The sequence below is a fragment of the Panicum hallii genome, chromosome 8 (assembly GCF_002211085.1).
Source record: "Panicum hallii strain FIL2 chromosome 8, PHallii_v3.1, whole genome shotgun sequence".
Lineage (NCBI taxonomy): Eukaryota > Viridiplantae > Streptophyta > Magnoliopsida > Poales > Poaceae > Panicum > Panicum hallii.
This window is the reverse complement of record NC_038049.1, coordinates 5,295,578-5,310,000: the sequence shown is the minus strand read 5'-3', so window position 1 is coordinate 5,310,000 and position 14,423 is coordinate 5,295,578. Positions and strand designations below refer to the sequence as shown.

The 14,423-nt window shown below is 41.1% G+C and overlaps 1 protein-coding gene across 1 annotated transcript; it reads right to left on the bottom strand.

Moving 5' to 3' along the window:
- Nucleotides 1-3,275: 3,275 nt before the first annotated feature.
- Nucleotides 3,276-8,889, bottom strand: LOC112902844 (acetolactate synthase small subunit 2, chloroplastic-like). The gene is made up of 12 exons (XM_025972030.1): nt 8,648-8,889; nt 7,726-7,942; nt 7,493-7,576; nt 7,243-7,311; nt 7,081-7,164; nt 6,846-6,998; nt 5,209-5,295; nt 4,859-4,963; nt 4,648-4,770; nt 4,401-4,553; nt 3,911-3,976; nt 3,276-3,711 (listed from the first exon to the last, which is right to left on the bottom strand). Exons 1-12 carry the CDS (start codon nt 8,833-8,835, stop codon nt 3,628-3,630), a joined length of 1,413 nt encoding a protein of 470 aa, XP_025827815.1. The 5' UTR covers nt 8,836-8,889; the 3' UTR covers nt 3,276-3,627.
- Nucleotides 8,890-14,423: the final 5,534 nt, after the last annotated feature.

Below are 14,423 nucleotides of genomic sequence, written 5' to 3'. Positions count from 1 at the left end.
CCTGAATCTCTACTGCGGCCATGAAGCCACTAGAGCTGCAGATCAATGGGATGGCGGCGCCAAGTAAGAGAACCTCCTCGCTTCCCTCTAGAGGCAACGGAAGGTGTGTTTAACGAGGAGCTCGAACGGGTGCAAGTCAACGCTACGGTGGCGCGAGCAGCAGCTCCAGCCACAGCCTCCTTGTGTGCGCCATCCCTCCTACTCCAGTTCTGCAATTGCCGGACTGCCTGCAAGGTGTTCAACAAAATGCCAAGCTTCCAGACGCATAGCAACTTTAATTTATGAAGGTACCTCTTCTACTCCTGTTCTGCAAATAACGTCAAGTAAAGTTCAGTAAGAGATGGAGTTCTGTGTCTTGTAACTAGAGCAGTTTCTCAATATAAATTGATTTTGGGATTTTCATGGGTAACCACCTGATCAAGATATCACCATGCGTGCTTCTACTGTGGCCATTCATTTTATGGTAGCATAATTCATCTAATCACACCAGCCACTCATCTGTTACAACACATAAGCTGTGTGAACAATCACGCTGGTAATTTTTCCATGCTTCTATCCTAGAGGAAATGGTGTTACTATTAATTGCATAGCTCAGTTTTTTTTCATATTTTATATTGCAACGAAGCTTTGTTCATCTTGATAGAACATTGACTTGAAACCATTGTATTTTTAATTTTCAAGATAGAAGGACAGAGAGCATAGTTTGAATAATTTTAGTGTGCTTCCTGGAAGCAATCAAGAGAAATTAATGATATATACAAGCTAATATTATTTACCTTCGGATTTAGTAGCCACTTATTATCCAACTATACATTCAGTATTAGAATGACTTGCTAATAGCTCATAACTTCAGATTATCAGGGCTTTTTAATGCTTGGTACAGTTCTAGATTATGGCAGTTCTTGCCTTGCGGTAGAGCTTATGCAACCAATTTTTTGCCCTAATTAATAGTTACATCTTCTTCCTGCATTCAAAAAACAGAGGGGGGAGAAAAAGCTAAGGTGCTCGATCATCTTACTTAACATTATGCAGAGAGTGTCAAGTTCTCTATTTTTATAATTTTTTAAATCAGTAGCAGCTTAGACATTATACTTATCAGACAGTAAGGGAAATTCAAGTCTAAATAATCATGTATAAGTATCCCAGTTTTTTAGTTTAATCTCACCAGTCACAAGCAGGTTAGATATGGTCTATGATATTTAATTAGAATCTTGTGCAGAGGATGCCAGCTTCTCTATTTTTCTAATTTTTTAAATCAGTAGCAGCATAGAGATGGCTATATTATTTTTATGCATTGTAAGGATGAGCAATGCAGTAAGAACTGTTTGGTGTTAAGCTTCAATTTTTCATATTTAAACTATTCTTTCACTCACCTGGTATGGATTTTCTGGTCACTTGATTCTATATTATGTTAATCGCTCTTAAGATAGGTTCTCCTCCATTTTCTGGCGATCCAATTGATACTTGTCAATACTCATATACAATTCCTAAATAGATTATCTGGTAGGCAATACCAATATACATGGTTCCTGATCTGTTGCTCTGTTCAGCGTCAAAATAAAGTCTACAAACTTGCTGGTTGTTGTTCTGTTCAGCGTCAAAAATAGAGGCTAGAATGACTATACTTGCCTGCTTGATCATAATATGCTAGCTAGCGTATGTTATAAAGTAAAGCTTTCCATCAAGTGCATGGAATGAAAATAGCAACAGTTTGCATACATGTGGTATTCACTCGTTGTCTTCTGTTTTTATTTATACTCTTAACCAAGAAATATTGTATTTGCAGGGTCAGAAAAGAATATCTGTAGTTGATTTTGGTGCCTTATTTCACAACCATCTTTTTTTGATCTTATTTATTTTTACTAGGATCTTTCTGGTGGATTATGTTCTAATAAATTTTGCAGTTGTTTGGTATAAATATTCCACTTTTAAGGCAACTGGACGGTTTTGCCATAGCTCCTACTTCCTACTTTGTGCAGGGCAAAAGTTGCAGGTACCAAAAGGCCATGATCCTTCCATCATCAGTCATCTCACTATTTCCTGGTGGACGGTTTTGCCATAGCTCCTACTTCCTACTATGTACGGGGCAAAAGTTGCAGGTATCGAAAGGCTATGATCCTTCCATCATCAATCATCTCACTATTTCCTGCTGCTTCATCAAAATCAATGCTATCATATAGTGCTTTTGCATCTCAAGATACTGGGTTTTCTTGCATTTCTCCTTATGCTATTTTCAAATATCATATTTGTGGTACAATTGCTATTTGGTGACAGAGGATGGATGAAAAATCTGAAAGGATATACTAATTGATGTTCAAAACTCAGGAAGATTGATCTTGAAATATATGATCACATACGAGGAAGTTGCCTGCCTGAATTAGCAATGTGATATGTTTTTGCCACACGTGAGATTGGCATGGTTAATTCTTGAAAATATCAGGAAGAAAAAAAGTTCATACTATGCTCTCCTACAAAGTGATCTTTTTTAATAAAGCTGTAATTTACTAAGATAAGTGTTACTGTGAATTCTACGTTGGTTATTGTAGTGAATTATATTTGGAATGCTAGAAGTTGACTCTCGCTTAGGCTCTAAGACGTTGTATGAACTATTTGTACTTTTGTTTGAGATAAAATGTATGCTTCTATTGGAATATGTCGTTTGATGAGGTTGATGCTCACTAAAGGAAATTATTTTTACCTGTAGCAACGCACGGACACAAACCTAATTTGAATAAAAAAGAGATAGCGCTAAAAACTGACCACCATAAATAAGGGTGCTACTGAAATTGAGAGCTAGAGCTACTAATGAAGATTAAAAATAGATAGCGCTAAAATAGATCTTTTTACAGCGTGATTATTAGTTTGTTACCGTAACTTCTGTATCCTTCATCAAGGAAAAGTGTCGTCAATATTCCCAATACCATTCAGGTTTTCATAACTAGTACATTGGCATCATTCTGGGCTTTCCCGACTGCCCAAAACTGTATTAGACAGCTTAAAAATATGGCCATACCATGGTTGGGCTTTTTGCCAGAATCATTATTTCTAGTTTGGTTGGGCTAGGCTATAATCGTCGGTTCACACACCACCACACGGTGGGCATCCCGTCCCGGTAAACCCAACCTGTTCGTCGGTCACGAGAAACTTTCGGTTGGGCTGGTCCTGGAGGAAATTTTCGGTTGGGCTGGGCTCTGTAGTTTGGTCGTCGGCTAGCTCGAACTAGCACGACAATAGCAAAAAGATACTGAAAAAAAAACTCAGATTCTAATTAACTGTTTAATATGGCTTCCACGCCAAAAATTTCCTCTCCTTTCAAATAGAATATTGGTAGGTACATTTCTGATTTGCAAACCTCCCCTTCACTGCGTGACATTTCCATCTTTGTTGCAAATATGTGACACTACCATAAGCAAGAAACTTACAGCATAAGCACATTGGATTCCAGAGACGTCCCAAAGGTTTTTGAGCCAACTAACACGATTGTACAGAATATACTTCCTACGGTTCTCACCCTATGGTTTTTGAATGATTCTTCTACTACTATTGCTCCAAAAGGAAAAGACATGCTCCGAAGACAACCGAATGCGCAACCTCAAAGCGTGGAGTGGTAAGTCAGCAAGTGGTGAACTATAGTGGGAGGGAAAACCCACGGAGGTATTTGGAGTCGACTCCAGACTCACGGAGCAGAGCAACCCGGCCAGTTCGTGCAACCTGCAGGAGGCATGGCAGTAGTGAGGAAAGAATTACTGGCATGCATCTCATAACGATCGCTAAAGTACAATTAACAGTCAATTCACTACTCCACATAAATAACTTGTGCAAAAAAAATTTCATAGATCGTGCATGAGATGGTAAGGTAATGGCAGATATCCGTGAATCGTGAATCAGAAGGTCGATACTCAATACGAACCTCACAGATGCCATATTGCTCTAGCATCTTATGCAATCTAACCATTTTGTCAATGTCTCCAGTAAGCTGCACAAGCCAACAAGGTTATTGCTCAATAAGCATGGTAGTAATGAAACATGTCTGATTAAAGAAATCGGTGCAGGTATGAATGCTTATTAATCAAAAATAAAGCAGGAAAAAATCATTGATCGAGTCCAAAATTTATAAACTTCAAAATTCAAATCACTCTTACTTAAACAATTGCCAATTACGAAAACATGTTAATACCTGACATTATTTTACCTTTTAACATCAATATACTAGTCCCTTCATGGTAGGACCATTACTAATGATGCATAAAGAAATTGTCATAGATGAACTATATGATGTTTCTATTGTGTACATCAATATTTTGGGCATCAAGTCGATTAAATTATCATACTTTCAGTAGAATCTTACAGTCCTTTATGAGGTGTGTGTGTGCAGGTAAAAGCTCTTCAATAACAGTTACCTGTAGTGTAATTGTGTGGTCTGATATGTCAACTTTCTGGGCCTCAAAAATCTGAGCAATATCTAGGACATCCCTTCGAGCTGCAGCATTTGCAGCGACCTTTATGATCATTAGCTCTCTAGCAGCAAATGGTAAATGAGTAAAATCCTGGACCTGAGAAACCAAAAAAGAAGAGCAAGGCTTCATTTATAACATTCATGCCAACTGCACTACTAACAATCATGCCAACTGCAACATAAATGTTGACCTCATAAACGTCAATGAGCTTGTACAGTTGATGTACTAGTTTAGTAATGGATTCATCAGTTCCAGGAACAACAGTAGTGATGCGAGAAGTTCCTTCTTTTTCAGCTGGGCCAACAGCAAGACTCTGAAAGTGATAGTTACTCTTTAGCATCACTGTATCCTGCAATGATCGAATTAAAGGAAGCACAAAATACTAAATGGGTTTGATTAACCTGAATATTGTAGCCCCTTCGGGAGAAAACACCTGTTACAACATTGAGAACTCCAGGGCAATCATTCACAAGAATCGATAAAGTATGTGAACAAAACCCTGTTGGCTGAAGCAAGAAGTCCATAGTTTAGTTCATAAATAGGGATATCATAATTATAATTTATAATTGTTTGCTGTGAACCATAATTTAGATATATAAACTAGCATTGAATTTGGATTCCCGGTACTCTTGTAGTTTTGCTTTTAGACTATTAGCAACACAATAATTTCTTGTGAAAGGATGAGTGGAACTAGATGCAGATCATCTCAAGCTAGCACTAAACAGTTCAAAGTTAGAATACAAGAGCTTACATCACCATCAGTCATAACACCCCAATGAGCATCAAGAATTTGATTTGATGAGAAGCTTTCATAAGATTCTACTGGATAAACATCACCCTGCATAGAAGAAGGAAAGCACATATAAAACCCTCATTCTAAATTCAAACTAAAATTGTGAGGATTATAAAAGGTATTTCCAGAAAACATTACCCAAATAAAAAAGGAATGAGCGAACATTTTCTAACTGCTTATATTTAAGTAATTTAACGATATAACCAAAACACTAAGAGTCCAAAAGACAAATTAAGTAATTATTGAGCGCTATTTGACTGTAATGTCAGATATGTGCAAATATAAAAATATGTAAGTGATGTCATGTACATGTACACAAATATAAGGTTCACCTTGGAAGGACCAATGTCAAAACTATCAATAGCAATAAGGCCACTTCTTCGTAAAGACGAATGGGTATTTAGTATCCAAATCAATGGAATGAATTGGCAATTCAATGTTTTACAGTCCAATCGAACCTAGTCGCCATGGCACCGATAAGGTGATTAGTCGAGATTAGTAATCGATTAGGCCGATTAGTCGAGTCTAGTCGTCTGTATAGTCGTCCTGTCATACCAGGACCGATATGATACGTATACTATACAGTACATGGTATATAGCAAGCATCAACACCACAATAATGCTCAGTTGGTCACTTACTTGTGAGCATTGATGAAGGAGAGCACAGCAAGAGGTGCAGACAAGAGAGCAGAGCAAGCAGTACAGACAGCAGAGCAGAGCAAGCAGTGCAGACAGCAGAGCAGAGCAAGCAGTGCAGACAGCAGAGCAAGTAGTGCAGACAGCAGAGCAGCCGAGCAGGAGCTAACTAGAAGAGCTGAGCAGAGCTAGAAGAGGAAGGCAAGAGCAGCAGAACACTTGCCATCAGAGGAGGAGCTCATCTTCAGGACTTGGGCGGCAGGAATCCCTTGGGGAACAGCCAACAGAGAGGCTGGGAGCTCCTGGGCAGTGGGCCAGGGAGGCGTGAAGCTCCTGGGCGTTTTCCTTGGCAACGGCGTAGCGGCGTGCTCATACTTGCTGGATGCGCCGGCGGACAAGGCTTTGGGTGGGCGGCGGCGCAATTTCTGGCGGGCGGCGGCGTGAATTTTGGTGCGCAGGCAGCGGCGCGTCCGCGCGTTTTGCGCCTGCTGCGATTTGGGTGACGGTGGCTCAGAAGCACCTGCAACCGTGAACATATACCCAAAACCTAATGGGCCTAAGCCAGCCTAGTAGCCCACCGCACAGTTGCCGCAGCCCATTATTGCAAATCTGATCATTTCAAGCCTAATCGGACGACTAATCAGGCTTAATCGACGACTAACAGGACGACTAGGATTCTAGTCGCTCAGACCTTGTCGCTGGTCCTTATCAGTGCCAAGGGAGCAATAAGCCCGACTAATCGTGATTAGTCAGACGACTAAAAAACATTGTGGCAATTAAAACCAATTCAAAAGAACAAATTGTTCTTGTGAAGCTAGTCAACAGGAAGCGTGACTGAAAGTTTGTTCAATGCAAGAAAACAACTGGGGGACAAGCTTTTAAAAGCATCATTGCAATGCTGAGAAACTAAACACGTCATTCATCAATGACCAGGTCGAAGGACACTTGTGGTTTCTTACCCCTGAAGATTCGTTGGAAATCTGATTGATTGCATCCACTCCAGTGCTTAGTCGAGAAGTTGACGGTATTGTCACTTCAAGATCAGGATAAGAAGCTGCAGAGAACCTCCAAAATGGAGCAGTTTCTCCCATTTTTTCACGGCGCAAAGCAATCTATAACATCACTATTGTTCATTAGGTCTAGTATAGAACAAGATCACGATAAATTTTCACTATATTCTGGACAAAGAATGACCTTGCCAGTTCTAGCAATCTCTTTGATCCCATGTTTGCTCAGAGTCTTCTGTATTGCAACCATCTTTCCTGGATCTCCAGTTACCTTTTGGGAATCACAAGAAAGAACCATAAGAACAAGAACGCGAGTTATCTTCAAGTTAAGACACAAGAACGACATTACCTCAATAGTTAGTGTATTGTCTGAAAGATCAACCACTTCTGCTTTGAAAATGCGGACCAAACCCATTATCTGCATTCACAAATAGAGATGTCAGAACTAGTTCGCACCAGGTCTGCAGACCTGATTTGTGATATCTTTGTTCCCAATTTATATATTTCTTTCTACCGAAGTGGCCCATATTCAATGTTCACTTTTAAGGTTACAAGGCCAGAAAGTGCAGATACATTTTGAAAGATGTGTATGCTTATACCTCAGGCAGCTTATCTCGCTCTGCATTTATTTTTATAAGCATCAGTTCTCTTTCAACTTGTGGTTCTTTTGATAAGTCAACAACCTGTTTATCAATCCAAATGTTAAGATATGAATACAAGATACCCTGTTGGACAGGCTCCGTTCAGGACAAAACAAAGAGCCATAACTTTTGTGACATATCAGTGACCTCGATCATTTTTGTAAGTCACATGGTATAGGAAAAATACTGACCTTTATAACATTAACAAGTTTGTTTAGTTGCTCTACAACTTGGTTCAATATTTTGTCTGTTCCTGACACTACTATTGTAAACAAGGCTTTATCTTTGTTCAGCCCAACAGCCAATGACTCGATGTTATATCCTCTTCTAGCAAAAACCCCAGCAATTCGATTGATCATCCCACTTTCATCACCAACAAAAACTGATAGCGTGTGACGCTTTATAACCCTACAAATTAGAAAGGGAAATTCATCCAGGCGCATCAATGAGAAAGTCCAGTAAAAACTGTTAACAATAACTTCTACTTGCTTAATAAGGCTTTGCCACAGAATGGAACCATTTACAATGCTTACAATATAAGAATGCTACATTGCTGTGTTTCATGGCTATGCATAGCAATTAATGATTCCCTAGGTGTAAGTATCAAAGGATATGACATCGAATTACTTGACATACACACACGATGCTTTGCATATTAATTTGTTAATTTTCAACATTTCCGTATCAAAAGTAGAAGATTTTTAAGTCTTATATTAGTTTGATAGCTAAAATGTAAAATAATACCTTTGAAACTCATCTGCACAAATCATCAAAATCGAAATAATTTCAGCCCTTAAAAAAGTACCACCATGGTCTATGATATACCATTCATTGTATCTAGTTAAAATACTGTGCTTAGACTAGTTTCTTAACGATTCATGCGCAGGGCAAAATCTCCCTTCTTTTAAGGTACAGTGATGCAGGATTTCAACATGACCACCAAGTCTGATTGCTGCAACTCTGACAAAGCTCCGCTAAATTCCTCGCACACGACACATTCCCATCCGTGTAGCAGTACAACGCATTACAAATGGGGACCTCTTGCGAGCGTCCCCCACTACACGCCCTAGCGAACCAGATCCATCAGGAAATTCATAGTGAAGGTAGTCTTACGAGCGGCTGGAGCGGGGTGGCACCGGCGTCACCCCGCCGGTCGCCGGAGACGGGGCGGCGGCGACGGCCGTGGAGCGCGCCCTCGGCCCCGCCGCAAGGCCCAGCTTCGGCGCCGGCGGCCGGCGGTGGCCGCGGGACCCAGCCCCAGTGGCGGCGGGGCGGAGTTGGGGGACCACCGCGGTGGCCATGGCGGGTGGAGAGGCGGAGAGGGAACCCCGGGAAAGGGGGGGGGGGGTGGGTTGGGTTGGCTAAGGGCTTTGGGGATCGCGAGACAGACGCGAGAGGCGGGGGAAAAAAACGTGGGTCAACGCGCGGATGAGCCGTCGCTTCGCCGGCAGGGGAGGCGGCGGGCTGCGTGGCTGACCGCCGCGATTGCTCGCCGCTATGTGGACCCCACCCGAGTAGCGGGTGCTATCTTGTTCGGTGGGACCGGTGGGGAGAAAACTCCCTAAATTCATTCAAAACTATAGCCTTTTTTTATCAGTGTGAATTTAGGATGCAAATTTAGAGGGCTTATTTTTCTACTCTTCTTTCTTCCTTCTCTCTTTTTCTTCTTCTTCATGGTTGAAAATTGTTGAAGGGCTCTAGGGGGCTCTATTGGTTGTACGGGGTAGGCAGCTCGCTGCACCTTCGGATCCGCCCCTGTCCCTAATATACGATATGGATAATTTAGCATCCCTTTGTTGCTATTAGATTTTGATTTTTCATATATTGTGTATCATTCTGTTAAATTTCACTGTTATTGGTCAAGGGCACCCATGTTGACCCTACACGTTAGTGGGAGGGAGGATTTTTTTTTTTAAGGTGTGATTGGTTTCAGCCCAACTTGGCCTATGGGATGCAGCTTGAGTGTGATTGGTTGGCTGAACTAGCATTCGAGCGTGGTCCGCGGCCCGCGCGGTGCAAAAATGCTCACCGCATGCAGCAAAATCCAGGCTCGCGCAGTGCGAGGGGAGCGTGCTCTGAGATGAGAAAGGAGTTGGACCGGCGCTGGGCAGGCAAACCAAACAAAATCTCCGACCAACCTGACTGATTGCAAGCGCGGGAGCCAGAACCTGTCGTGCGAGCCAGGCTTCCCTTTCCCTTCCGATGGAGAGCTCATCCTGGGCAGACTTCACGGGACCGTCTCCCAGCCCGGCCCAAGTCCTGCCATCCAGCCCTGCACTGCGCGCGGGCGTCGCTACTCAGCCCTAGCCCTACTCCAAGGCCCACCACGCGAGGTTCCTCTTCAATCTCCGGTTGTTTTAGGCCTTTTAATTTCTATCCGTGAACTTTACAACACTGGTGGTGGGCGTGGCTCACGGCAGCGCCTCACGATACAACACCATCCTCTAAGTCGACCCACGGTGGAGCTTGCCCCGGCGGTCGAGCTCATCAGCGCAGCAGCCGTAGAGGGATGAGCTCGATAGTATGGAAGGGATTCTTATAAGTTTGGATAGCATACAGAAAATTTTCTGTTTGAGTAACGGGAAAGGGAGACATCTCGTCCATATAAACATATGTACGTAAATCCTACCCTTATGAGCATCTTTGAAGACTAAGTCGGCAAATTCTCGAGTTGGCGTGTCGCTATCGATTGGACGTTAAATCTTAAAAAATTCACTCCCACAGGAAGTCGAACCTAGGACCTAATATGCTACTGATGCTCTTTAACCACTAGGCTAGAGATTCTTTCGCGATCGGCTTATGTTTATTGATAGAGAAGATAGTCAGACAAATGCAAATAAACAAAGATCAAAAATGAAAAGCAAAGGAGGGCAAAAATTTTACTCTCACTGCATCTCTCTTAAATACTTGGCACCTGCGGTGCTCTCCCTGTGCCGTCGTCGCCATCGCTTGCCACCAAATTAAACTGAATCCCAGTCGAACCGACACCAATCCAACGCCAACGGAAGGCAGCCGGCCGTCCAGTCATGCAGTGCAAGCCAAATCCTCAGGCTATACCGGCAGTGCGCCAGTAGCAAGTGGAGCCGTATATAAAGCAAAATTATGCGGCTATAAACATTATTATTACTACTCGAGACAGATCAAAGTCCCTTACTTGACACGGGCTCGCGCCAGATTAATAAAAAAAAGCATCTTTTATTGCATCTGCTTGACACAAATCAGCTGCATTACATGCATGCAATGCAAGAACAAAGTTGGCCAATAGCTGCTGATGAAGCGGCTTGGGTGATGGCGACTTGGGGGACTTGGGTGGTGCCTTGTTGGCGGTGGTGGGCTATGCTCTTTGAATTCGCAGCAACACTGGTCTATAAATGGAGGAGTCTTCTTGCAATGCACAGATTCGAAGTGGTGCTCGCCGTACCAATTCTTGCAATGCAACTCGAGCTTGTTACAGTTTCTTTTGTTGCATTTTAATCGTAAGACGATACAGTGCACATCTTCTGCAACATTTGCTGCTGGTTACTAATGGATTCTGGGAGAACTCAGATGTTGCCGATGACCAAATTAAAATAGGCGTGTACCTGCATTGGTGGTGGACAGGAGCGTAGAAGACACGATCACAACAACCATAGCAGCAACTACCCGATGCGGAGTCCCCATGGTGCCGCTGCCTGATGGTTGACTGTGGAGAAAAGAATCAGCTTGCATGTGTTACTTCTGCTTAGATGTTGTTTATATAGAGGCATGGCCTATTGAGGCTATGACATAATTAACTGAATGTTTGTCTATATATTATGTCTGCATATCGCAATGCCATGGTTTGTAATCTTCATATACTCACATAAATGTGACCATATCCAGTTTACAAAATCTTTGAATATCCAGTTTACAAAATCTTTGAATACACATATAAAATAGTTTGGTCATTAAATAAATAAATGAATATAACTAAACTTAATTTTTATATCATTAATAATATTTGAATTAACATTATTAGTCATCTGTTATATGGATAGATTTTAAATAATTTAAATGGTGTACATCATTAAATAATTAGCTATAGAGATAAGTTTAAAATGGTTTCACTAGTCACTTTTTCTTTGCGGATACCGATATGGTCGGATATTCCGTATTTTATTCGGATACGGATGTGAATCAGATAGAGAAAAATTCTAAAAATTGGATTTGGATACATCGATATGGCATTCATATTAAAATCGGATACGAATATGGATATCCATATTAGCGTATTTAGTTGGATATGAATATGGATAATTCGGCCATATCCATCCTTAATTAATATCGAGTAAAATTAACTTTAGTTAAATGTATAGTATTTTATATAGGTTTTGATGTCATGAGTTGTAATAAATATTATTATATTTTTTAATGTTATTAGTTACACCAAATTCTAGTGCAACTTTATATTCCCTATGTACTTTTTTCATGTATAGAGTTCAATAATTAACCTTGTTTGTGTTGTATGGTAATGTTTTTCTTTTGTTTTTTGTGAGTTTAGTACGTCATTATCACGCAAGTTGATTAGTATAGTATTTTAGTTTTGATTTATATTTTCTAGGCCTAATGTGCTATATTAAGGGTTTTTTCTGCGGGTTTTGTGTTATCTTTCTTATTTTGCTTTGGCTCAGGATTTATACTGCTTGGGATCATTATACTCATGAGTTATGGATTTTATTCAGACCCATTATGTGATGTTGATGGCTTTGGTGAGCTGGTTGCCATTTTGCAGCATACTTTTGGTTCATAATTTGATAGAATTTCTACCTCAAAAGCAGTCAGAAAATAGCTACTAGCTAGATGGATATCCCTTCTTTATTTCTCTTGAACATATAGTGAATGTGAAGAGAGGGTTCCACTAAAATAGAAATGGATGCCTTCGATAATAAATAGGCATTGAATACCTCTAAGGATCTCTTCACAAATAAATGATATTGCATCTAGGTTGCACCATAGGGTATCTATCTCCCACCTAATTTGTTCGACCCAAAAGATGCAAGCACAAAAAAGCATTAAACCCTTGTGCACCGTTTCATGCTTCGCCTCCTATATATAGGAGCACATTTGTATGCGGGAGTTCTAGACATAACATTGGGATTAGGGCCCTTGTTCTTTCTTCGTTCACTCAGGTGTTCAGCATTCGTACCTGTTAAACTAGCACCCGGATGATGTCAATCAGGAAAGTTGCCTTTCTCCTCCTACTAGTGTTCACTACAATGTCTCCTGACCCTGTGAGTGGTGGATGTTGGTTTTTGTAAGGAACCATGTACAAAGACACAGAAGAACTACATTATTGTGGATGTGTGCCATCGCTGCATCTTGGAAATCGAATCCCTCCCGTATACTCCCAACCAAAGATGAGATCTGTTGTAAAGAGGTGAGAACGTTGCAGAGTAACGGTGAGGGAATGATGCAGTGCCTCGTTGATCTACTTGCACGCCAAGAGCCGGTGGAATACGATGTTACGGTGATGCTATACTTGAAAAGATACTGCACACAACCTCCGTTTCCTGTTCCTCCTCATCATGAGGTAAAAAAAATTCATGCTATGATGATCCTTTTCAGACTAGTAATATGTGCACAACATGCAAGTATAGGGTAATTAACCTCAGAAATTCATCAATCAATTTAATCATGCTTCGCTGCCAGGTCATGGTGTAAAGATCCTGATGAAGTGCGTGGTCATAAATAAGGAGTTTGAATGAAGATACATCATACATCCCCTATGTTAATTAATTGATTAAATGAATCAAAGAGTAATCCTTATATTGTAACTTGTTGTATCTTCCGTTGAGGAAAAGTGTGTCATGAAGTTCTCCAGTGCCATTCGGACTTTCTTTACTAGTACATTGACATCATTTTTGCAATCCTCCCTGTAAGTCACACACACACACACGCACGCACGCACGCACGCGCACACACACACACACACACACACACACACACACACACACACACACACACACAAACACACACACACACACACACACACACACATCTTATAAACTACAACCTCCCACCGAAACTGCATATAGCTTGTGGTTGGGCTGTTTCGTACGGTAAACCGTTGACACGGTTATTTCTCATTTGGTTGAGTTGGGCTGTAGTCATTTCAAAGTGGGATCTGAACAGCTCTAGGAAAAAGTCCATACTACCAACGAACCAGCGTTATGCGATCACATCACTGGCTTCGGGTGCAGCAGAGATTGCCCCTTCCCATCAATCAACTCTCATCTGCCAGCAATACAAGTGCAAACCTATGAATGCCTGCGAAAGTTTGGATCTGTAGATTTTACTGATAAAGTCGTCATAGATGTCTCGCTGTCGACGGATATATTGCCTACCGCCAAATATATAGCGTCATTTCTTCCTAGAATAAATTTTGAAAAGTACAAGCAAGTCTAAGATTTAAATCTAGGTGAATAAGTTTTACCACAAGTAATCTAATCAACTAACCACGAATTAGCTGTACATGATTTACTGATAAAAGACAAAGTTTCATGCTTGCATTTTGCACACTTTATTATCCCTTCATGTGCTTTGGCATAGCATATATGGTAGCTAGTGGCATATTGGCTCCTTGTATCATGAACATGAACAATATAGGGTTTTGGTTTCCAACGTTTTGTGATGATGAGACAGAGCTATAGAAGTGTATATGCGTCCCTTTTCCTGTGGTTCATTAATCTTTCTCACGCCACCATGCACGGGGTGCATTCACATCCATTAACACACAAGCGCCGGAGCCCGGACTCACACATTTTTTTCTCTCCAAGCATTTTTTTTCCGTCTTTTATTTTATTTAGATTGGTTCATCCAGACATGGTTAATTAATTGGTCCAGGAACATGTACTAGACCACATTATCTACC

Coding starts and splice junctions, on each gene's coding strand:
- LOC112902844 (XM_025972030.1), bottom strand. CDS start 8,835: ATGGCCACCGCGGTGGTCCCCCAACTCCGCCCCGCCGCCACTGGGGCT. Junction 7,165..7,242: donor ACAATACACTAACTATTGAG/GTAATGTCGTTC, acceptor GATTCCCAAAAG/GTAACTGGAGATCCAGGAAA. Junction 4,554..4,647: donor AGCTCATTGACGTTTATGAG/GTCAACATTTAT, acceptor TTGGTTTCTCAG/GTCCAGGATTTTACTCATTT.